The 24,907-nt window shown below is 46.4% G+C and overlaps 1 protein-coding gene across 3 annotated transcripts in view; it reads right to left on the bottom strand.

Moving 5' to 3' along the window:
* IDE (insulin degrading enzyme) overlaps nt 1-24,907 on the bottom strand; it is a 754,741-nt gene that overhangs the window by 588,501 nt on the left and 141,333 nt on the right. For all 3 annotated transcript variants that reach the window (XM_069239810.1, XM_069239807.1, XM_069239808.1), the window contains one exon: nt 17,918-18,040. In XM_069239810.1, coding sequence (XP_069095911.1) covers nt 17,918-18,040 — 123 coding nt within the window. The remainder of the gene's footprint in view (nt 1-17,917; nt 18,041-24,907) is intronic.

The following is a 24,907-nucleotide window of genomic DNA, read 5'->3' on the forward strand; positions in this document are numbered from 1 at the left end:
CTCACAGGATTCTTCGCTGTGCTCGGGTGACAGGCACAGGTTACAGATAGAGTGTAGGTCTGTATAAGGATATTTGTTGTGGCATTCGGGGCAGAATCGAAACGGGGTCCGTTCCATCGGCGTTGTTCTCCACGCGGTCGGGCCGACTAGGCCCCGACGGGGTGCCGAAATCTACCCCGAAGGGCACCGAAGCGCTTCGATGTTCAACGCGTCGTCGTATGTGTATCTCGAACCGGATCGCAACGATACCGTCGAAAATCTTCCGTTTTCAGCTATCTTTCCGTTCCGAAACCCGGAGCGACAGGAACACGTCCGAACCCGATGGCGGAAAGAAAACAATCGAAGATGGAGTCGACGCCCATGCGCAATGAGCACAGAAGGAGGAGTCACTCGGTCCCGTGACTCGAAAACACTTCTTCGAAGAAAAACAACTTGTAACACTCCGACCCAACACCAGATGGCGAGCTCATGCATACCATGTGTATCTACAGCGACAGATGCCATCGAACTTTTTGTTTTGGATACATGGCCTGTATTACATTGTGAAATGCCTGAACCCTTTGTGGGCTTGGAGTGGCAATCCCTTTTGCTGTGTTGATTGTCGCCCCTAAGTATTGCTGTGTTTGACACGGCAGAAGGTGTGACTTTGTATAGTTGATTGAGAAACCTAGTTTGTGGAGGGTTTCTATGACATACTTTGTGTGTTGTGAACACCGTTCTAGTGTGTTGGTTTTGATTAACCAATCGTCTAGGTACGGGAACACATGTATTTGCTGCCTTCTGATATGTGCAGCTACGACTGCCAGGCATTTTGTAAAAACTCTTGGCGCAGTTGTTATTCCGAATGGCAACACCTTGAATTGGTAATGTACCCCTTGGAATACAAACCTTAAGTACTTTCTGTGTGAAGGATGTATCGGTATATGGAAATATGCATCCTTTAGGTCTAGTGTTGTCATGTAGTCTTGTTGTTTGAGCAGCGGGATTACGTCCTGTAATGTCACCATGTGAAAGTGATCTGATTTGATGTAGGTATTTAATGTTCTGAGATCTAATATAGGTCTCAGACTCTTGTCTTTTTTGGGTATGAGAAAGTACAGAGAGTAATCTCCTGTTCCTTTCTGTTGGTTTGGTACTAATTCTATTGCTTCTTTCTGTAGCAATGCCTGAACTTCTAGTCCTAGAAGATCTATATGTTGTTTTGACATATTGTGTGTTTTCGGTGGGACATTTGGAGGGAATTTGAGAAATTCTATGCAATAACCATGCTGGATAATTGCCAGTACCCAAGTGTCCGTTGTTATCTCCTCCCAATGTTTGTAAAATTTGCTTAGTCTCCCCCCCACAGGTGTTATGTGTTGGGGATGTGTGACTTGGAAGTCACTGCTTGTTTTGAGGAGTTTTGGGGCTTTGGAACTTCCCTCTATTCTTTTGGAATTGTCCCCCTCTACATTGCCCCCGAAAACTTCCCCGCTGATATTGGCTTTGATAAGTGGGCCTTGCTTGTGAGGTTGTGGCTTCTGTAGGTTGACCTGGAAACCCTCCCCTAAATTGTGTTTTGCGAAATGTGCCTCTGCTCTGTGGGGAGTAGAGTGCGCCCATGGCTTTTGCCGTATCAGTATCTTTTTTTTGTTTCTCAATAGCAGTGTCGACTTCTGGCCCAAACAACTGCTGTTCATTAAAGGGCATATTCAGCACGGCTTGTTGTATTTCCGGCTTGAATCCTGACGTACGCAACCATGAGTGTCTCCTTATCGTTATTGCAGTATTTACTGTCCTTGCAGCCATGTCTGCTGCATCCATTGCTGACCGTATCTGATTATTGGAGATACTTTGTCCTTCTTCCACCACTTGTTGTGCCCTTTTCTGGAACTCTTTGGGTAAGTGTACTATGAAATGCTGCATTTCGTCCCAATGAGCTCTATCGTATCTTGCCAAAAGTGCTTGTGAGTTGGAAATGCGTCATTGGTTTGCTGCTTGTGCTGCAACCCTTTTACCCGCAGCATCGAATTTGCGACTCTCCTTGTCTGGAGGTGGTGCGTCTCCCGAGGTATGAGAGTTTGCTCTCTTGCGAGCTGCCCAGACAACCAGAGTCAGGTGTTAATTGCTGCGTAATATAAACAGGGTCTGTTGGCGGTAGCTTGTACTTCTTCTCCACCCTTGGAGTTATGGCTCTGCCTTTTACAGGATCCTGAAATATTTGTTTGGAATGTTTTAGCATTCCCGGGAGCATAGGTAAGCTTTGGTATTGGCTATGAGTGGAGGATAGTGTATTAAACAAAAAGTCATCCTCAATTGGTTCTGCATGCAAGGTGACGTTATGAAAAGCAGCTGCCCTTGAGACCACCTGCGTGTAGGATGTACTGTCTTCAGGTGGCGACGGCCTCGCAGGGTAACAGTCTGGGCTGTTATCTGATACAGGAGCATCATAAAGGTCCCATGCATCGGGATCATCTTGACTCATTGCAGTATGAGTCGGGGATTGCATCAGTGGTGGAGTGGCAACCGGTGATGTGTGAATTGATGGTGGTGGAGATGGTGGCGGAGTTGTTTGTCTTGCCACCTTTGCCTGTGGCTGCTTGTCCTTTTCTTGAAAGGCAAGTCTTCTTTTCATCTTAATTGGGGGAAGAGTGCTTATCTTCCCTGTGTCTTTTTGAATGTGGACCCATTTCGGTACCACTGTCTCGGTGCCGAATCTGCTCGGAGCCGCTGTCTCGGGCCAGAGATTGCTGTGTGGCGGTATCTCGACCGGAGTCGGATGACTTCGCCACAAGCGTGCCCTTTTTCGGTGCCGATGATCGGTCACCTATTTTTCGGGTTAAGCCATGGCCTGTTGGCGGTGGCATCCCCTGGGCTTTTGTGGTCTTCTCGTGAGTTTTATGTTTCGACGTCTTACTCACGGTTTTCGGCTTTTCTTCGGGATCAAGCTCTTCTGATTCCGATTCCTGAATGGAGAAGGTTTCTTCTTCCTCCTCGAAACGCCCTTGTCCTGTCGGCGCCGACGCCATCTGCAGTCTTCTCGCTCTTTGGTCTCTTAATGTCTTTCTCGACCGAAACGCTTGACAGACTTCACAGGTATCCTCCTTGTGCTCTGGAGACAGACACAAGTTACAGACCAGATGCTGATCTGTATACGGATACTTGTTATGACATTTTGGGCAGAAGCAGAATGGGGTCTGTTCCATCAGCCTTGAAGAGACACATGGCCGGGCCGACCAGGCCCCGACGGGGGATCAAAAAAACCCCGAAGGGCCACCGGAGCTCTTCAAAAGTCGGTGTCGATCTGTTGTAACTAACCCGATAACGAACGCAAACAATACCAACGATTTTTCCGAGATTCTAACTAACTTTCCGACCCGAAACACGGAGTGAAAAGGAACACATTCGAACCCGATGGCGGAAAAAAAACTATCTAAGGTGGATTCGACACCCATGCGCAATGGAGCCGAAAGGGGAGGAGTCCCTCGATCTCGTGACTCAAAAAGACTTCTTCGAAGAAAAACAACTTGTAACACTCCGAGTCCAACACTAGACGGCGGGATGTGCAAGGCATGTGTATCTGCAGCTACACATGCCATCGAACATATATATACACACCTCTTCATATATACACACCCTAGGTTTTCTTGGTAAGACCAACCAGGCAACAGGGAGGCGTGTGGGACTGTGAGGAATCCACAGGTAGCTAGTGTATCCACCAGAAAAGGCGTTACCGAAGGTAAGTAACTTGTTCTTCTGTGGATTCCTCACCTAATGAATAGAGTCCCAAAGCAGTACCGCACTCGGAGGCGGGTGCCTGAATTGTCACATGAAGAAATCCTGCAGCACGGACCGTGCAAAAGGACCATCCCTCCTAACCTCTGAATCCAATAATGCTTTAAAAAAGTATGGAGGGAAGACCAAGTTGCGGCCTTACAAATCTCAGCCACAGGAACACCGCTAGCCAAAGCCGAAGAGGCCGACTTAGCCCTGGTGGAATGGGTTCTAACTCCAGCAGGAGCAACCTTCTTTGCCAAAGAATAACAAATTTTTATGCAAGGAATGACCCACCTGGATAGTGTGCTCTTGTGGACCGCCTTACCCTTCCTCTTCCCCATGTAGTCGATGAAGAGCTGATCTTCCACTCGGCACTCTTACGTTCTGTAAACGAAGACGCTCAAAGCTCTTTTAGGGTCAAGCCGATGAAGTCTCTCTTACTCTTTCGATGGATGGGGAGAAGGATAAAAGGATGAGAGTGTAATGGACTGCCCTAAATGAAAGGGTGTAACAACCTTCGTAAGGAAAGCCGCCCTGGTCCTCAGCACAACTTTGTCCGCATGGAAGGAAGTGAAAGGGGGTTTTACGCTAAGCGTTTGCAGTTCACTCACTTGCATAGCTGATGTGATAGTTACAAGAAAAACAGTTTTTAACACCAAAAACCTTAAAAGGCATGAATGTAGTGGTTCAAACGGTGAACCCATCAAGAATGCGAGTACCAAATTTAGATTCCATTGAGGCATAATAAGGGAGAAAGAGGGAACTTATTAGTAAGACCTTTCAAGAATCTTACAACTATAGGGGATTTAAACAAGGAGGGTTGATCAGGAAGGCACAGAAAGGTCGACAGCGCAGACAAATAACCCTTAACAGTCGCAACTGCCCAACCCCTCTGCGCCAGGGACAACGCAAATAACAAAATGTCCAACAAATGGGCACGTAAGGGATCAATTTGGTTCTCTCCACACCAAGCCACAAATTTTGCCCATCTGCCAGCATAGACTGATTTGGTGGATTGTCGCCTGGCCGATAAAATAACATCCACCATCTCTGGTGGGAGAGAAAAGGAACTCAGATTGCCCAGTTCAATCTCCAGGCATGCAGGTGCAGACTCTGGAGGTGGGGGTGTAGAACCTGCCCCTGCGACAGAGAGGAGGTCTGCCCTGTGAGGGAGATGGAGAGGAGGGCACAGTGAGAGTTGAGGAAGGTCTGTGTACCACATCCTTTGCGGCCAATCCGGAGCTATCAGAATAACTTGATCCCTGTCTTGGAGAATCTTCCTCAAGACCCAAAGAATCAAGGGTATGTGGGGGGGAACACGTAAATCAACTGGCTGTGCCAGGACATCTGAAACCCGTCCCCCAACGCCCCTTGCACCGGATACCTAAGGCTGCAGAACAACGGACAGTGCGCGTTCTCCCGAGTGGCGAACAGATCTACCTGAGAAAATCCCCACATCCTGAAGATGTACAGGATCAGGTCCGGATGGAGACGCCACTCGTGATCGGCTGAGAAGTGCCGACTGAGACGGTTTGCACGTGCGTTTTGAACTCTGGCCAGATGATTTGCTACTATGCAAATCTGATGGTCCTGAGCCCAGGACCAAAGACGTAGAGATTCTCTGCAGAGAAGGTACGACCCTACTCCTCCCTGCTTGTTGATGTACCACATCTCAGTAGTGTTGTCAGTCAGGACCTGTATCGACTGACAGCGAAGGGATGGGAGGAAGGCCTTGGGAGACAAACGTATCGCCAGCAATTCCAACAGATTGATGTGAAACATCTGTTCCACTGAAGACCAACGACCTTGGATCTCCAGGTCCCCCAGATGAGCTCCCACCCTAAAGTGGAAACATCCGTTATCACCGTGGTCACCGGAGGCGCCAGTGAGAACGGCCTTCCTTGGGAAAGGTTGCCGTCCACAGCCCACCATCGCAAATCCGCTGCAGTGTTTCCGGAGATAGTTATCGACTCCGAGATCCGCTTTGTGTTGAAACCACTGCCTGCGAAGGCACCACTGAAGAACCATTATGTGCCAGCGTGCATGAGGGACCAACAGAATGCATGAGGCGAACAGACCGAGCAGAGACGAAGGACCTTGAGGGCTGGAACAACCACTCCACTTTGAAACATTGGAATCAATGCCTGGATGTCCTGAATCCGCTGAAGCTGAGGAAAGGCCCGATTCAACGTTGTGTCCAGTACAGCCTCGATGAACAGGAGTCGCTGAGAGGGCTCCAGGTGAGATTTGGGCATTTTTACAGAAAAGCCCAGATCGAACAACAACTAGGTTGTCATCTGCAGTTGATGCAACACAAGCTCTGGAGACCTGGCCTTGATCAACCAATCATCCAGGTACGGGAATACCGCTACCCCCTTCCTCCCGAGATGCGCTGCAACCACTGCCATCACCTTTGTGAAGGCTTGAGGCACGGAAGTAAGACCAAAAGGAAGGACCGCAAACTAATAGTGTTGCGTCCCCACCACAAACCGGAGATACTTCCTATGCGACTTGAGAATAGGGATATGGAAGTAAGCATCCTGCAAGTCGACAGACACCATCCAGTCTTCTTCGTTCAACGCCAAAAGCACCTGCACTATGGTCAGCATATTGAACTTCTCCTGCTTGAGGAACCAGTTCAAAACCCAGAGATCCAGGATAGGCCTCAACCGACCATCCTTCTTGGGGATCAGGAAATATCTCAAATATCAAACCTAACCCCTTTCCCGCTCTGGAACCAACTCCACTGCACCTTTTGATAATAGGGTCTGAATTTCCTGTTGCAACAACAGGAGATGGTCTTCCGTGCAAAGGGAGGGACGGCAGGAGGAAACTCCCGAAAGGGAAGTGCATAACCTTTCTCCACAATATTGATGACCCAGGAATCCGATGTGATCAGCTTTCACATGCGGAGAAAATGAAAATCTTCCTCCTATAGGAGAAATATGGGCAGGAATGGATGGAGGACGAAGGCTGCGTTCCCTGTTGCATCCCCCCCAGAGGAAGAGGCAGGGTGCTGCTGGGTGGCTCCTCTGGTTCGAACTCTACCCCTCCCTCTAAATGACCTATAGGGAAGAGTAGATGGTTGTTGGCCTGCAGACTGGAGTCTCCCCCGAAAGGAAGAGCCTCGAACAAACCCCCTGAACCTTCTAAATGACCTGAACAGGGTCGTGGCAGAAGCCTGCAAACCTAGAGACTTAGCCGTAGCCCTACTCTCTTTGAAGCGCTCTAAGGCAGAGTCAGCTTTCGAACCAAATAGTTTATCTCCATCAAATGGCAAGTCTAAAAAAAGAGTTGTTTGCACATCCGAGGAAAAACCAGAAGACCTCAGCCAAGCATGCCTCCTGGTTACAATGGATGTCCCCATTGTTCTGGCCACTGAATCTGCAGTATCTAACCCCGACTGAACGACCTGAGTCGCTGCCGCTTGAGCATCAGCCAAAAGACCCTGCATGTCCTGGGGCAAATCCGGCATCTCAGCCTTAGCAGCGTCCATCAAGGCATGAATGTATCTTCCCAACACACAAGTTGCATTAGCCAACTTCAGGGCAATACTGCATGATGAAAAGACCTTCTTGGCCGACTGCTCCATCCTTTTAGACTCCCTATCTGAAGGAGCCCCAGGGAATGAACCAGGAGGTGAACGTGAGGAGCAGGAAGCCTGAACCACCAGACTCTCCGGAGTCGGATGCTTAGAGAGGACGCCCGGATCCCCAGGGGCCACTCTGTACCGTCTCGCCACTGATCTACTAACTGCCGTTGAAGATACTGGTTTCCTCCAAACCTCCATAATCGGATCAGTGAGAGCCTCATTAAACAGCAGGAGTGGCTCTGCAGCAGCTGAAGCCAGATGTAAAACCTCTGTGAGAATATTGGTTTTCACCTCAGCTGCAGGTAACGGGAGATCTAAAAAGTCCGCTGCCTTTCTTACCATGGAGTGAAATGAAGCAGCCTTCTCAGTGAATTCACCTGGAGAGGCCAAGTTCCACTCTGGGGAAGTATCAAGACCGCTGGCAGAGTCCAAGCCCTGAAAATCCCCCAGGGGCTCTACGATCTTGCCTTCCTCCAGGAGCTGTCTCTGATATTCTTGCTCTTCCAGTAGTCTGAAAGCCTTCCTCCTTGAGCGCAACCTGGCCTCTATACTTGGCGTCGATAAAGAATTAGCAGACGCCGACAACCCCGGCAGGCGTTAATCTTCCGATTCTTCTGATGCCGTATCCATCGGCGCCATGGAAAGTTGAGCTCTCTCCGCTGGCGTCGACTGGAGTCGTGGCGAAGTGGACAGCACCACCAGAACAGCTGAAACCACCGGTGTCGAAGGTTTCCTCGGCGATGTCAAAAGGAACCTGCGCCAGACCAGCACCTTCTACCGGGCATAAAGGGCGTTGACTTGTATGAAGCCGGAACACCCAGATCAAAAGCCAATGGACCTGAGGACCAGTCGGTGCACCGCCAGGAGCCATGGCACTAAAGATGTTAAACATCGCATTTAAGAAGGCTGCCGGATCCGCTCCCGGAGCCGGGAAGGAAGGATACCCCTGTGGCATTCGCGCGGACTGCAACATCGGTACTGGATCCGGCACCTCTAACTGAGAAGGTGAGAAGGCAGGACTCTGGCCAGGCTCATCCACCTCGAACACCAACTGCCCCGGTGATGCCTGAGGACTTTGGGGCTGTGGCGTCACTGTTGTACTGACCTCCCAAGTCAAGCGACGCCGAGCAGCTGGAGACCTCAAACGAGATCGATTTTTTCCCGACCAATGTAGTGAATCATGCCGACGCCGTTTTTTGTGCGAAGATTTCGAAGAAGATCTGCGATGTCGATGTTTTTCCTTCTTCTTCAACTTCCCTAAAAAGAGCTTGGCTTCAAGCTCTTTTAACGCCTTTGGATTCAGTTGCTGACAGGAACCACACTCATCCAAGTCGTGTTCTGAGCTTAAGCACCATAAACAGTCATTATGCAGGTCCGTGACTGACCTACCACCTCCGCATTCCCTTCAAGGCTTGAAGCCGGACTTCAGAGGTGGAGACATTTTAACTGGAAAGTATCTCTTCCGAGAAACAGCAGCTCCCCAAGAGCCAGGAGAAAAAAAACATTACTCGAAGGCACGGAAAAAAAACAGAACTGATGTCAGCACGCCGGCGAGGACCTCTTATTGCCTCGATGACGGCAGACGCGTAGCGTGAAGTCGGGCAATTGTCACGTCCTCGTCGACGTGCAGAGCTGGGAAGAAAATTTCCATTGAATGCTTGCACACTGTGTGAATTCATTAGGTGAGGAATCCATGGGTAGTTGTATCCATCAGAAACCAAAGATACACAAAGTGCGGGTGTGTCATGGACATCGCCTAATGACATGAAGCTCAGGGCTTGAATCCTGTTTCCCTATAAGGCATGCTCGACACACCAGGAGTTAAACTCGAAAAAGACTTGACAAAAAGTAAAAAAATTAAATAAAAAATAAAAAAGACATAAAAAACTGACCGATTGGTAGCACTCTTCGAATCAGCACTTTGTTGGCACGGAAAAGAAAGAAGCAGCTAAAAGTCTGTCAGATAAATGTTTTGGCCGACATCTCTAAAACTGAACATAATCTGGACTACCTGCATTTGCATAACTTTTCTTTAATCAATCTTTTTTTAATTTTAGAAACACTATGAGGCCAACAGTATTCTGTAGAAAACACACACTGGCCCTCATGATAACATTGGCGGTATATACCGCCTATTGCCGTGGCAATGGCCGCCAAAAGACCGTCACCGAGGCTACCAGCCGTCAGCTGGATTATGACCATAGCCGGATTTCCACCAGAAGGATGGTGGAAATCCGGCTGTGGTCATGCTGGCGGTAAGGTGGCGCTGCTAGTAGACCGCCGCAGACCGTATCATGACCTATGATACGGCCTGGCGGTGTTCTGCCGGCGGACACTGCTGCTGGCAGCAGCACCTCGTCCCGTCTCCTGCCGGAGGACCCCCCTCACAAAAGATAAGTCAGGTGCTCTGACAGGACAGGGTGCTGGGGGGTGTTGTGTGTGTACGCAGGTGTGTGATGCTTGTTGTCTGTGTATGCATGTATGGATGTGTGAGTGTGTGTATGTTGTGTGCATGCATGTTTGCATGTACGTATGTCAGTGTGTGGATGTGTGTGTGAATGGATGTATGCATGCATGGATGAATGTGAGTATGAGTGTGTGCATGCGTGTGTACGTTGGTGAGTGAAGGTGCGTGTATATCATGGGGGCGGGGTCTGGAGCGGGAGGGGGGCTCAGGAGAAAAACCTGGGAAGGGGGGCAAGGAAGACTCCTATCAGTGACCGGGAAGGAATTCTCCGTCACTGATGGTGCCTACCGCCATGGTTTTCATGGCAGTAAGGTTGCCACGAAAATCATGGCGATAGGTGGGGTCATAATCCCGCGGGCAGGCTAGTGACGGCCGCCTGGTTGGAGATTGAAGTCTCCAGCCCAGCGGTTGTTACCGCCGTGTTGGACGGTGTGGTACGTTGGCAGTTTGGATTGAGAAAAACTGCCAATGTCGTAATATGGGGAAAAGTACAGTCAGCCTGTTGGCAGTACTTTTCTCCATTTTAGCGCAGTCCACTGGGGTCATAATGACCCCCATAGTCTGGATTATAATCTGAACATACTCAATCGTGTGACTCCCATTTTAAAGTTATAAACACATTTACATCAGTTATAAGGTAGAGCGAGGAGAATATCAATGAACACTCTTACTAAACATCTCATATCATTAAGAAGCCTGACAATCTCTAATAAATCTAGATGACTTTCTAATCAAGATAGTCAGCAAGGGCTGCCCAAAACATTCTTTTAGTGAAACAATTAGAGTGTCTAACCCACCCAAAATACAATTAGCTTGGAAACAAATTAATATAGCATTAAGTGTGTTTTCTAGTCAAATACTTTCTGAGAAATCATAGCAGCACTCATCCTAATAAATAAATTTATTTCCAGGGTTTGCCGCTTCCATAGAGCCGAATGCATGTCGGCAACCATCATCAGCAACTTTCTTGCTGTTTGCAAATGATTCCTCATAGTTGCAGTTCTGGAAAAATGCCTGCACAGAAATTAAGTGTATTGGTGACAAATTTGACTGTCAAGAGTGTGATACAACCTACAGAATGCACCTGACTGGCCAAACCAGTCAGCTCTCCCAAATGAATGTGATGGAGGCATACGAGGAGTTAAAATTAGGAAAAAGAGTGAAGGTGCACATGGGTGTTGGCCTAAGCCAACACCATCAATGTCCTTCCATAACCAAGTGATGATTTAAGGTGTTCCTGGAAGATCACGGAAAAGGTAAAGCTCCATGAACACCATTCATGCCTCGCTAGCTAAAGTAAGGGCAACATAGGGGGAGAAGAGATCTACATATTATGCTATTAACCCCTTCTGTGCCGCAGACGTAATGGTTACGTCCCGCGGCACAGTGCTGCTGTGCCGAGGTCGTAACCATTACGACCTCGGCACACAGCTCAGAGGGAGCGCTCTCGCTCCCTCTGTGTGCGTCCCCCCCATAGGCAGGGATGGAAAGGGAAGCCCTTCCACCCCCCCATAATGACGTCAGCACGCAATTGCGCGCTGACATCACTACAGGGTGCCGGTCGCGCAGGAAGCCATTTGCTGGGCAAGGGTCGCTCCCCTTTTGGGGGCAAGTTCTTTATGGCCAGCAGATCGGGCTATTTCTGCCCTCCAAGGGGGGCAGAAACCACTGGAACGCCAGGGATGTTTCTATTTTTGTTTATTTATGTGGGGGGGTGCCCCCCCAAGGGGGCATAGAACTGTTGGCCTTTTCGCCCCCCCCTTGGGGGCAGATGGGCCTATTTTTTTTAGGTCCATCTGCCCCCAAGGGGGGGCACAAGCCAGTTAGGCACCCGGGATTGTGTGTTTAGTGGAGGGGGGGGGGGGCCTTGGGCAAGGGTCGCTCCCCTTTGGGGGGCATGTCTTTTAGGGCCATTTCTGCCCCCCTTGGGGGCAGATCAGCCTATTATTTTTAGGCTGATCTACCCCCAAGGGGGGCAGAAACCACAGGAACGCCAGGGATGTTTTTTTATTTGTTTATTAATGTGGGGGGCACCCCCTTGGGGGCAGAAGGGCCTATTTTATTAGGCCCAACTGCCCCCAAGGGGGGCAGAAGCCACTTAGACACCAGGGATAGTGGGTGTGTGTTAGTGAATGGGGGGGCGGCCCCTTGGGCAATGGTCGCCCCCCCCTTTGGGGGCACATGAACCAAGGCCATTCCTGCTCCCCTTGGGGACAGATCGGCTTATTTTTTTTAGGCTGATCTGCCCCCAAGGGGGGCAGAAACCACTAGAACGCCAGGACTTTATTTTATGTTTATTTTTGTGGGGGGCAGAAGCCACTTAGGCACCAGGGACAGTGTGTGTTTTTTTGTTTGGGGTGTCCCCTTGGGCAAGGGTCGCTCCCCATGGGGACACACTACTAAAGGTATTTTTTAGTAGGCCCATCTGCCCCTATGGCAGAATCCACTTAGGCACCAATTTCTGTTTGATGGTGGGGTGTTTGTCAACTGATGAAGTATTTGCATTTGTGATAAAAAATGTTTTGCTCCTTTTTGTTCTAGTTCAAAGCTTTTGCTTTCTTTGCTGTGGCTCCTTGCGGTTTTGGCGGTGGTTGACCTGCGGTTTGCATAGTTGCAGGTTTTAGGTAAGTAAACACAATTTACTCCAAAAAAGTTTTGTTGCCATGCATGAATGACATGTTTGTAGGGGGTGTACTAAATGCAGGATTGTGTGTGAAATTGTCCTTAGATTTGTGCACAATGATATTTGTTTTGCCTTATTTCTAATTTGCTTTTCTTTCTTTCTTTTTAGTGGGATATCATTGGTGACTGCTGTGTCTGTGCGGCGTAGTTGCTGGTGAGTCAAGCTTTTTCAGGCAAGTGAGCGGTATAGTTTTTGAGTTTATAACTGTTACTGATAAAGCTACACTTTATTACTTATCTTACACAGTTGCTGGTTGTTGGTGGTGCATTTGTCCAGTTACTTTTCGTAGGAAAGATCATGGCTAGCCGCAGGATGACCGCTCAGCAGGTGGGTGGTATGCTTTTTGAGTCATTGTCTGATCATGATTATGAGACGGACTCTGCATCTGAGGAAGAGGATGAAGTGAGCGATTCTGGCAGTGATGTTTCTGTTGGAGAGGAATCTTCTGATGAGGAAGCCACACTCAGTGCAGAGGAAGGGCCTGTTTTAGAGGACACTGATATGCCATTAGTGCAGCAACCTGGGGCTGAAAAGTTTCCCGTTATAAGACCAGATCGCTGGGTTGCCCCAAACTGCCTTTACTGGTCTCCCGGGGTGTAGCGCCAATACAGAGAACTTTTTGCCTGTCAATTTCTTTGAGTTATTCATGGATGATGTGTTTTTGGAAGAAATTAATGAGCAGACTAATTTGTATGCAGAGCAGCATTTGAGGGACAACGCTGCTAGACTTAGGCCCAGTGGATTCCCACAAATTTGGAGGAGATAAAAAAAGTTTTTGGGTTTGACTTTTTTGATGGGGTTGATAAGGAAGCCGTCACTGGCTTCTTATTGGTCTACTAGTTCCTTGATGGCAACAGCTATATTTCCTGCGACCATGAGTCGTAATCGGTATTTGCTTCTTCTTAGGATGCCTCATTTTGTTGACAATGCATTAGCCTTGCCACAAGATCACCCTGATTCTGACCGTCTTTTTAAGATTAGGCCTGTCCTTGATCATTTTGTAGATCGGTTTTCAGAGGTCTATGTTCCAGGCAAACAGGTAAGTGTGGACGAGTCTTTGGTCCTCTTCAAGGGTTGTTTGTTTTTTAGGCAGTACATTCCTAGCAAAAGGGCACAATATGGAATTAAATTGTATATGCTGTCTGAAAGTAGTACAGGATATGTGTATAGATTCCATGTCTACACTGGTAGGGATTCCAGTATTGACCCCACTGGTTGTCCTCCCACTTTTGGAGTTACTGAGTAAATTGTGTGGGATCTTGGTAGACGACTGTTCAACAAAGGTCACCATTTGTATGTAGATAACTTCTACACTGGAGTGCAGTGGTTCAAAAAATTGTTTAAAGTGGGCACTGTTGCTTGTGGCACAATTCGCTGTAACCGGAAAGGCTATCCAAGGGAGCTTGTTTGTAAAAAAAAAAAAACGAGAGGGGACAGTGCTGTGCCTTGCGGAATGATGAGCTGCTAGCTTTGAAATTTTCAGACAAGAGAGATGTCTACATGCTAAGTACCATCCATGATGAGAGTACTTCCCCCATGACTGTTTGGGGCCAGGTTGCTGAAGTGCGCAAACCTGTGTGCATTTTAGATTATAATAAGCACATGGGAGGTGTAGATAGAGTTGATCAGAGGTTGGAACCTTATACTGTTATTCGTAAGTCTTACGTTTGGTATAAGAAGTTAGCAATTCACCTCTTCCACTTAGCAACCTTTAATGCTTTTATTGTGTTTAAGGATAGGTCTCCAGAGTCAAAGATGACATTTGTGAAATTTCAGGAGTCAGTGATAGAGAGCCTTATTGTGGTGGAACAGGCCAGAGTTCCTGGAAACTCCTAGTGGAGGATGTGGCTAGATTGAAAGATCGCCACTTTTTCTGAGCACATTCCTCCCACACCCAAAAAGACTTTCCAGCTAAGAAATGTAGTGTGTTTTTTCGAAGAGGTATCCGGAGGGAGACTCGAATGTACTGCCCAGATTGTCCTTCCAAGCCTGGGCTGTGTGTGGGTGGTTGTTTTAAGAATTACCACACCCAGAAGAATTACTGGGAACAACCATGAGTGTAAACTCATGTCTGTTTTGTATTTTCATGTGTTCAGTTTCATGGTTAGCATTTCTGTCATCTACTTAGTTAGAGCTTTTGTGTTTGTAGTTTTGTAATTATTTCTACTTAGTTAGGGGTTCCTTTGTTTAAAAAGAAAAAATTATGCCATTTTGTGTGGAGTGGGGCTTGGCTGAGGGTGTACATAGTGTACATATTGACTTGCTGTTGGCTACTGCAACACGCTGCCAGCCAAACACCAGTCCAGACACTCCCATCAGCTGGTGTGATTGTTGTATCCGGCATGTGGGCGAATGTAAGTGATGGGCCCTTGAGTGGCGCTGTCTGTCGATGTGAGTGTTGTAATGTGCTGGGCCCGTGGCTGGAGGTGTGAATGGTCTTCTGCGTGTCATGTATGAAAGGTGTGTGGATGGACTGTAAAGCGGTTGGTGCCTTGTCGCGGCTTTACAGCTCACGAGCTATGAGTCATTGGTTCAGTTTTTTGCCTTTCCGTTATTAACAGTGCATTTCATTTTTGTGAAATCTCTTGTTAATAAAATTTGATCCACTGAACCATCACTCACCCTTGTGCCAAATCCAACCGGTATGTGTGGCAAAAAATAACAAAACCTGCTCCGCTGTAATCAGGCGTCGCAGCACACCTGTGACACGCTAGGTGCCTCGGGTGGGACCCCGATGATGAAGCATGCCACCAACTTAGTTGGTGGATGAGGGGTCTTTTTCACATAACCTAAGTGCGTTTCTTTTCACAATTTTGTGTTTGGCACATCACAGACATATGTGGACACATCGAAATGATATATTACAAAACTAACTGTGTTTGGGGGGGGGGGGGGGCGCGCACCTATGTTTTTGGTCCAGGGTGCAGCCTTCATCTAGGGAAACCTACCAAACCAAGGAGGTGCGGCTTGCGTGGATCCCCCAACATTTTCTTACCCAGACTCCTCTGCAAACCTCAAAATTTGCTTAAAAAAGCATATTTTCCTGACTTTCGTTTGTACGATCATTGCTCCAGCACAAAATTCCTACTCCCCAGTGTTCCCCTCAGTCTCCCAAGTAAAATGACACCTCACTTGTGTGGGTCCCCAAAGCAGAGTCAGCCTAAAGATGTATAAAAGAAGAATATGTCCTTATAAACTAGCTGTGCTATCCCCTCTATCTCTACAAGTTTTGGGCCTTGTTCTGTTGCAGTCACCTGGCCCACCCACACAAGTGAGCTATCATTTTTACCGGGACACTTGGGGGAACGGTGGGTGGAAGGAAATTTGTGGCTCCTCTCAGATTCCACAACTTCTTGTCACCGAAATGTGAGGAAAATGTGTTTTTTTAGCCAAATTTTGAGGTTTGCAAAGGATTCTGGGTTTCAGGACCTGGTCAGAGCCCTACAAGTCACCCCATCTTGGATTCCCCTAGGTCTCGAGTTTTCAGAAATGCGCAGGTTTGCTAGGTTTCCCCAGGTGCCGGCTGAGCTAGAGGCCAAAATCCGCAGCTAGGCACTTAGGAAAAAAACAGCTCTGTTTTCTTTCTGAAATTGTGATGTGTCCACGTCGTGTTTTGGGGCATATCCGGTCGCGGGCGCTAGGCCTACCCAAACAAGTGAGGTACCATTTTTATCGCAAGACTTGGGGGATTGCTGGGTGGAAGGAAATTTGTGGCTCCTCTCAGATTCCAGAACTTTGTCACCGAAATGACAGGAAAAAGTTTTTTTTTGTCTTTCTTTTTTTTGCCAGATTTTGAGGTTTGCAGAGGATTCTGGTTAATAGAACCTGGTCAGAGCCCCACAAGTCACCCCATCTTGGATTCCCCTATGTGTCTAGTTTTCAAAAATGCGCAGGTTTGCTAGGTTTCCCCAGGTGCCCGCTGAGCTAGAGGCCAAAATCCACAGCTAGGCACTTAGTAAAAAAACAGCTCTGTTTTCTTTCTGAAAATGTGATGTGTCCACGTCGTGTTTTGGGGCATATCCTGTCGCGGGCGTAGGCCTACCCACGCAAGTGAGGTACCATTTTTAACAGGAGACTTGGGGGAACACAGAATACCAAAACAAAAGTTATTGTCCCTTGTCTTTCTCTACATTTTTTCCTTCCAAATGTAAGACAGTGTGTAAAAAAGACGTCTATTTGAGAAATGCCCTGTAATTCACATGCTAGTATGGGGACCCCAGAATTCAGATATGTGCAAATAACCACTGCTTCTCAACATCTTATCTTGTGGCCATTTTGGAAATACAAAGGTTTTCTTGATACCTATTTTTCACTTTTTATATTTCAGCAAAAGAATTGCTATATACCCGGTATAGAATGAAAACCCATTGCAAGGTGTAGCTCATTTATTGGATCTGGGTACCTAGTATTCTTGATGAACCTACAAGCCCTATATATCCCCGCAACCAGAAGAGTCCAGCTGACGTAACGGTATATTGCTTTCAAAAATCTGACATCACAGGAAAAAGTTACAGAGTAAAACGTGGAGAAAAATGGCTTTTTTTCACTTCAATTTCAATATTTTTTTTTCAGCTGTTATTTTCTGAAGGAAACCCTTGTAGGATCTACAAGAATGACCCCTTGCTGAATTCAAAATTTTGTCTACTTTTCAGAAATGTTTAGCTGTCTGACCAGCATTGGTTTTACACCCATTTCTGTCACTAACTGGAAGGAGGTTGAAGGCGCAAAAAATAGTAAAAATAGGGTATGTCCCAGTAAAATGCCAAAATTGTGTTGAAAAATGGGGTTTTCTGATTCAAGTCTGCATGTTCCTGAAAGCTGGGAAGATGGCGGTTTTAGCACCGCAAACCCTTGCCATTTTCAGGGGAAAACCCACAAGCCTTCTTCTGCAGCCCTTTTTTCGCATTTTTTTTTTTAAAAAACGAAATGTTTGCTGTATTTTGGCTACGTTTTTGTCTCCTTCAGGGGAACCCACAAAATCTGGGTACCTCTAGAATCCCTAGGATGTTGGGAAAAAAGGACGCAAATTTGCGGTGGGTAGCTTATGTGGAGAAAAAGTTATGAGGGCCTGAGCGCGAACTGCCCCAAATAGCCAAAAAAGGCTCGGCACAGGAGGGGGAAAGGCCTGGCAGCGAAGGGGTTAAGGGGTCCATCCCCCAATGCCTGATTATTTGATGGGGTTTCCTTCTTCATCTCCTGTCTAAAACAGTTTGTAACATGCACATTACCTTTCCCTCAAGTATTCAAACTGATTTCTAGGCAAGTGAATCCACCATAATGACATCTCGTACACCAATCAAACTGATGAATAATGGGAAAAAAAGCATCTACTTGCTGCGACATTCAAGCACATTATCGTAAAACATATCACAAAAAATAATGTTGCACCAAATGTGTGCAAAGCATTGACATTTCTTACCTCTGCCTATTACACAAATAGACATCAGGTTTGATGAATAATATTTAGAATGGAACTGCAGTAGCTCTTGCCTTACATCGATTCCTTGCTGGGTTGGTCTAGTTTCCAAAGTTAACTTGTTACCTAGTGCAAGAAAATAAAGAGATTCATAAGAAGTGAACCTATCATCTATATGCAGGGCCTCTGGATTTTTGCGGCAGGAGGGGGCCAAAATATGTGGCAGGTTTAAGTATATTTTGGAACAAGAAAAGACAAATTATGCGGATTAATACAGCAAATCTCGTAATAGTATTATTTCATCATTTTTAAATTTGGTAACACACTCTGGGTATTGGTTGTAATCCATTAGTACAAGTTAATCAATTATATTATAGCAATAAGCAACAGGAAGGTGTGCAGTCCAGCAAAGGGCCTTCCACTGCACGGCGACACTAGTCATCGCATTTTTAGTAACTTTTGAATCATATGACCTAGAACCAAAAAAAATTCTAAGTAAAATAGGCAGTTTATTTAGTATGTGTCAAATGTGGGAAAAGTGTAATTAAGCCAAAATTGACGCAGCCGCACCATTGCATAATTCCAGTGGCCCTGTCAATAGGTTTACAAACAAAAGACTACAATCATAAATCATACTCCTCTGGTATTCACTAAAATGGAATAAGCAACTGTGACCTAAAATCAGGTAACTGGTAGCTAACGACAATGTCTGAATTTTAATCTGAGCCAAAAGGAGGAAACGTTATTTCTAAATTGAGCCTATCTTTATTACCTACCTTACTACCATCACTAAAAACAAGTCTTGTATTCTCATGTTACACCACACAACGCGTATGAAAAGTGCCATATAAATACCAATACATTACATTATAGTATGTGTAACTATTAGGAAAAGGTATTTGGAAATAATAGGTACGTTTGCTTTTTAATTATAGCCAAATACATATAAACATGCCTAAACTTTGTGCAGAGTATGTCTGAATAAGGGTGTTAAAACTTAAAAGCAAACAGATCATGTATATTCAATTTCTTGGAAAAACTAAGTTTATTTCAAAACCAATTATTCTATTTCAGCCCCCTAAAGGATCTGCAATTTAAAAATGTCTCAAATGAATTAAGTTTCAAGTGATGTGGGGAAACCTGAAAGAAGAAAATGAGTTTGATAGTTGAAAGGAATTACCAATCGTGATCTAAATCATTTCTTCTATTAAGGAGATGAAAATAGAACTGAAAGCTAGTTTACAAATTGTACTTGACTCGCCATTCTACCCCTCGAAGTCAGGCAATAGATATATTGTAAACAGACTAACATTTTCATAATCCTTTCAGACTGTACCTGGCGACGTACAACCATTACGTGGGCACAGCATGGTAATGTACTGCACCTATCAAGATTATTACACACTGGTCTTTCATTCCATTACCTCAACCTGAATGCACCTTGTAAAAGACTAGAAATTCAGTAGAAAGCACATAGAAAGGCTTAGTAAAACAATATAGATGTGACTTTGATGCGAAAGGAACCTAACCTGAAATGTGAAGATTTCACAAATGTTGCAAACTTTAGGATGTTCTATTTAGAGCAAATCTGTATTTTGTGTATGAAAAATGCACATGCCCTATGTATCTTTTCCATTCCTTAATTCTCTTTCACGCCGTAGCCCTTGCCCAGACTTATTTTCTTCTTCCAGATAAAGATGCTCACCAATTATCAGGTGCAACCAGGTCAAGACCTACAGCAAAATAGCCACTACTCTTTTGGAAATATAGTCCCCCATACAGTCCAGCTCTTGGGACAGACTGAGAATGTCAAGTCTGAGGCAGGCACCTTATAGATCAGACAACCAAACACCTGACAAATAAGTGAGGCTTAAACAATTTGAGAATGGTATCAAGATCTGGTGCACAACCAGCAGTGTTTCTAATCTGTGTGTGGAGTGGATAGCTAAGTCCCTTAGGGGAAGTCTAGAGGACAAGGGGCTTCAGGCGTGTCTATGGGAGAAACTGAGTATCTATCGGCTTACTCAGAGTAAACGGACCATTTACCTGCTACTCCCTCCTTCACCCGAACCAGTGTAGTGTCCCCTGCAGTTTCCTTTATCGTGCTTTTTTGCTTCAATAATTATTTCCAAAATGTACAACCCTCAATGAAGCTGTGAAAGTGGCTGTATTTTTATACTAAAAATGTCAGGAGTTACCAGCTCCTTTTAATCTATTAAGCGTTTTTCAACATATCTGTTTTATGTTTTTTATCCATTCCTACTAATATTAACTAGCCACACATATGCTGATCATTGTTAGTCACAGAATTCCCATTTTCAGAATGTCAGACATATTTGGTTTGTTGCCTTGTATTAGCATTTGTTGAGTGTAAACAATACCACAAAACAACTTCAAAACAATGGGCAACGCAACAATACATGATAAATCACAAACAACTACATAAATATTCACGCAACTAAAGCTGACAGACTGAACTCCGAGAAGACTTAATAAAGCCAGATTACCCAATATTGTTTTGTGCTCTTTTAAATACAAATAAAATGGAAGTCAAAATCCTTCAAAGGACAAGGTTGCAAGCTGTATCCAAGAAGTCCTCTTGAAGCTGGATGGCTGTGGGACAAGCTCCCACTAAAGCTGCTGGCTTTGGTGGAAAACGCTTGCAGGTTGGACATTATTCACCTGGTCAAGACTACTACCTTACGGCAGTTGCAATAAAGTGGATAAGTTTGACACAAGGGTCTGTGAAACTGGGTTTTCAGGCAGCAAAAAACTCCGCGCACAATCAACGTGATTTTCTAGTCCAGCTAAGTTGCTCTTCAGACAGAGTGATTTGGGTGGTTAGTCCTGGTCCTATCAAGTCTGGAAGCCCAAAGTTTTTCTGAGATTTCAGAATACATCCTTTTGGACACCACCAAGGCTCACAGGACGTCAGATACAGCATTTAGGGGTCAGGAGTCACTCCAGCTGAGATTACCAGTAGGGTCCAGTCCTTTTCCAGTTGCAACTGGTCACTTCAGCAAAACAGACTCTTGTAGCTTGTTTTGTCCCTGCAGAGACAGAAGAGGACAGCCACTGATCCTTGGCGTCACTTCTTTTCCTGGATCCAAGTGGCTAGCCCTGGAGGTCTCAAACAGCAAGTACAGTAAGTGTTTTTTTTTAATAGATTCTGCAGACACTAAGAGGGGCTGACGCCTGGACATTCTCTACCCAATGGGGATAAGGTTTCCCTGGAACAACCCTGCCCACTTTTACAGAATATACCATTTGCTTTACTGCAAACTGGTCCAGAATACACTATCTTAGGTGGAATCCAAGACAGCACAGCCCTTCTGCCCTTGGAGGGAGCTGGTGTGCCAAGCAGGAGTGTATTCAAGTAAATGAGAAGTCCCATCCTCCTAAGCTACCCAAAGCTGGTTCTCAGAGCAGCTCCCTCTGTGCTTGGCTGATGCCCATATGGCTACCCCGAGGCTAAAGAACATAGGCTTACCCTTCTTTAGGTGTCCTGTGATCATTCTCTACAGGTATAATACATAATATTTTCTTTGGGGTGGTGACTCATTCATTCAAACTACAGGAAATATATTGATCAAAAGTTTATGTGGCAGCTTTCATGTTAACTTTATTTTGCCTGGGGTGAGCAGAGCAATGGACTGGCTCTGGAGGCTTTAGCAGAGGGAGACCACATGGCGCCATGGAGGTATGAAAGAACACAAGACCCTGACAGTGACTAAGGGGCCATGCCCATTTAGGCTAGACTGAGAAATCCAAGGATCGGCTGCCAATGTGGAAGAGGTGCCAGGTAAGTGACAGTTGGGACCCTGAGAGCAGGCAAGTATGAAGCAGCTCTCCATTATGGCCCACACAAAAGGGAAGTTCTATATGAGGGTCACACACTTGGAACCATGTCTGGTGCCAGAGCAGGGCCCTTCCCCTGGAAAGCAAACCCTGCAGTCTTTCCAAAATCAGTGCAACAAGCAAAACAGTGAATCCCTGATGAGGAGGCAAGAAAGGTACACAGGTCTCATTTGTGGCTTTCAATAGCAATTACACAACCTTTGAGTTAAGTTGAAGCAGATTTGGTTGTAATCAATTCAAATTCTAAGTGGGGACACATGCTTTTTAGTCTTAGTTTGTTGGTGGACTTTGACTTGTGTGGTTTCTAAATGTAGCTTCCGTGGTCATGTGGCTTTCAGCTGCCAGCAGGAATCAGCTGAAGCATGTGCTGCTTTGTGGTGTGAGATGAGACGCTGCTATGATAAGCCTCGCACAGGGTTGGGTTATTGTGGCCATAAGGAATTTAAAAGGGTCTATTGTCATAATTGCTCTGGTGACAGAACCTCTTTCAGAGGGCCAAAGGGATGCTGCAGCTACCAGGCCCGACCATGGGGATTTAGGCCTTTTATACTCCTGATGTCCCATGACACCTGACCAGCTATGGATTCTGAGCAACTGGGCCAGGTAATCCTTCTGCACTGGACTCTCAGAATTAGCATGATCAGAGCAAGGCTCCCTTTGAGAGTTTTGGTGGGGGGGGGGGGGATTGTTTATGGGTAGGGTAGGGTGGTGGAGTCTAAAGTATACGTGGGCTCACAAGAACCCAAACTGGGCAATAAATCATTGTCTAGCCAAATACTCCCTTTTAAAGAAAAAGGGAAGCATTTTATTTCTATCAATAACACAAAAGAAAAATATGGCATGCGCACATAACTACCCTGAGGTTGGGACTCAGGTGACTCATTAGGCTGTTCCCCCAGCTGCCTACTCCTTCCTTGTGGTAGTGGTTAGTCCCTGTTCGCCATAGGTAACATCCAGGGTAAGCCCCACTAGTAGTCAGAATTTCAAAGAGTCCACTTTGACTCCAATGTAAGGTCAATAGATTTCCAGTGCTACATAGCAGCAAGTACCCAATACCCCAAATCAGTCTTACCTACACTAGCAGGTGTGAAGCATCTGGTGTTTCAGTGCGCCCCTTCTGTGGGTGCTCAGAGCAGCTGTAACTGAGTTCGGGTGAGATGGCCGGACGTGGCCCAAGCGTCTACAGAGTTCTTCATTCATAGTTGCACTACCTAAGCAACCAGAAGTTCTCTACAGCACATCCTATAGGGTGTCTGGTTTGTCTCCCATAGGGGGGTGGCTGTGGAGGAACGCACCTGCTGCCACTGGGGGTAGGGGGCTGGGAACAAGGAGAAGGGGGAGGGAGAGATAGAGGGCATGGGGGGAAACTAGGGGAGGGTGGGGGTTTGCAGAACAGGTTGCAGTTTTGATGCTTTGGGACCCCCTCTGGTTACCAGGGTCACCGTATTTCACAGTACACATGCTTCTGCTGGATAAGCACAGCAAAGTCCTTGGCGTCAGTTCCTCCTAGCATACGGGATCGTAACCCGGTACTGCACAAGGCTACAGCCCTTACTGCACGGCAGACTTCTACAAGGCGCCGCATTCTGGTATATGTGATTCGCCAACTGTGCACTGCACACAGGCTCCGGCATGACTGGCACAGCTTGACACAGCTCAAGTCACGACAGCTCTCCCTTGACATACTGGGGTCGCTGACTATCCTGCACACGGACAATAACTCCACAAGTGCAGCAGCCATTTACTCACAGCTTTTAATGGGAATCCACTGGACAGGGCTCCCCACTGGACAATTCTTCTTTCCAATGTTCTCCTCTTACTCACAAGGCTGTGATGTCCCCTCACCCAGCAGGGAGACTAGTAGACCTTGGGCTCAAGTCCTAGTCATAGGGAGAGGTTTTGCAGAGCTTCCCCTCATCATAGGGCCCCTCTGGCTGCTTGGCAAGACAATTTTTGGGGTCTCAACCTACCCTTCTTAAAGTCCATTTGTAGACACTAAATGTGATTTAGGGTCAGAGTCTCAAGTTTTATATTGGGGTCTGCTTCATTTTGAAGCATCTACTCATCTGCTCTCTCTTCCTCTGGAAAGTAGTCTGCCACTGCAATGTTAGCCCAGGGCCCCAGCATATTTACTAAAACGCCCTATTGTTCCCATCTCCTTCCTGAGATGAGCCCAGGCCCCTTCTTTGTGACCTCTCACTGAATCAAAGAGCACCTTTTGAAGTTTAGAGGGGAAGTATGGCTCTCCCCTTTTCCAATGTGCACCCCATACAGCTTTCAGAAATGCAGCAAAACTCAGATCTGCCTGCAGGTGATTTCTCTACTTCCTCATGTTTTCATCATGCAGGCCTGTGTCTCTGAAAATGGAACTCAGGGCCCTACATGTACTGTACCATCCACAGGCACACGTGGACTCAGTACATGTATATAACCTACACACATTGCACAGCACTGTATCCTTAACGTACTGTAACACTCATGGCCACACATACACTGAACATGCACACACTGCACAGCACTGAATCCTTAATGTACTCTACTACTCACAGGTACACATACATTCAGTACATACATCCACCATGCATGCAATGCACAGTACTAGTACTGCATTATCCTTGTATTGTACCCTCCGCAGGCACACTTACACACTGTGCAGAACTACACACGAAACCCACTTAAGCCAAGGGGCGAGTTAATCACACAACAGAGGAACTTCAATGTGTGTGAGCCTTTAGAGCTCACTTCAATGACAGATTAAAAAGGACCTGTTCACTCCTATTGATCACTACATGGGATGCTGTCACCACAACTCTTGTGCTGTTTAACTACTTGTCATAGTAGCCTTTTCCCGCTATGACAATACCACAATTTGTCAGACAGGCCTATTGTCATGGCACACGTACATGATTCATGTAAGCCTATAACAACATCCCATTATCTGGCAGCACATGCAATCAGGCGCAGTGACAAATGGGGCAGCTATTGGCTTTCCTGAAAGGCAGCTAAATCTGCTCCAGTCCTACCAGCTTGTCAGGAAATCTCTTCAACCCCAGTCCAAAGACAGTCCATTCAAGTGTGTACCTAAGCTCCACCTGCCACCTCTGCTTGCAATCCTGTTACTATGAAATTGTTCAC

This window comes from Pleurodeles waltl, chromosome 6, assembly GCF_031143425.1.
Source record: "Pleurodeles waltl isolate 20211129_DDA chromosome 6, aPleWal1.hap1.20221129, whole genome shotgun sequence".
Lineage (NCBI taxonomy): Eukaryota > Metazoa > Chordata > Amphibia > Caudata > Salamandridae > Pleurodeles > Pleurodeles waltl.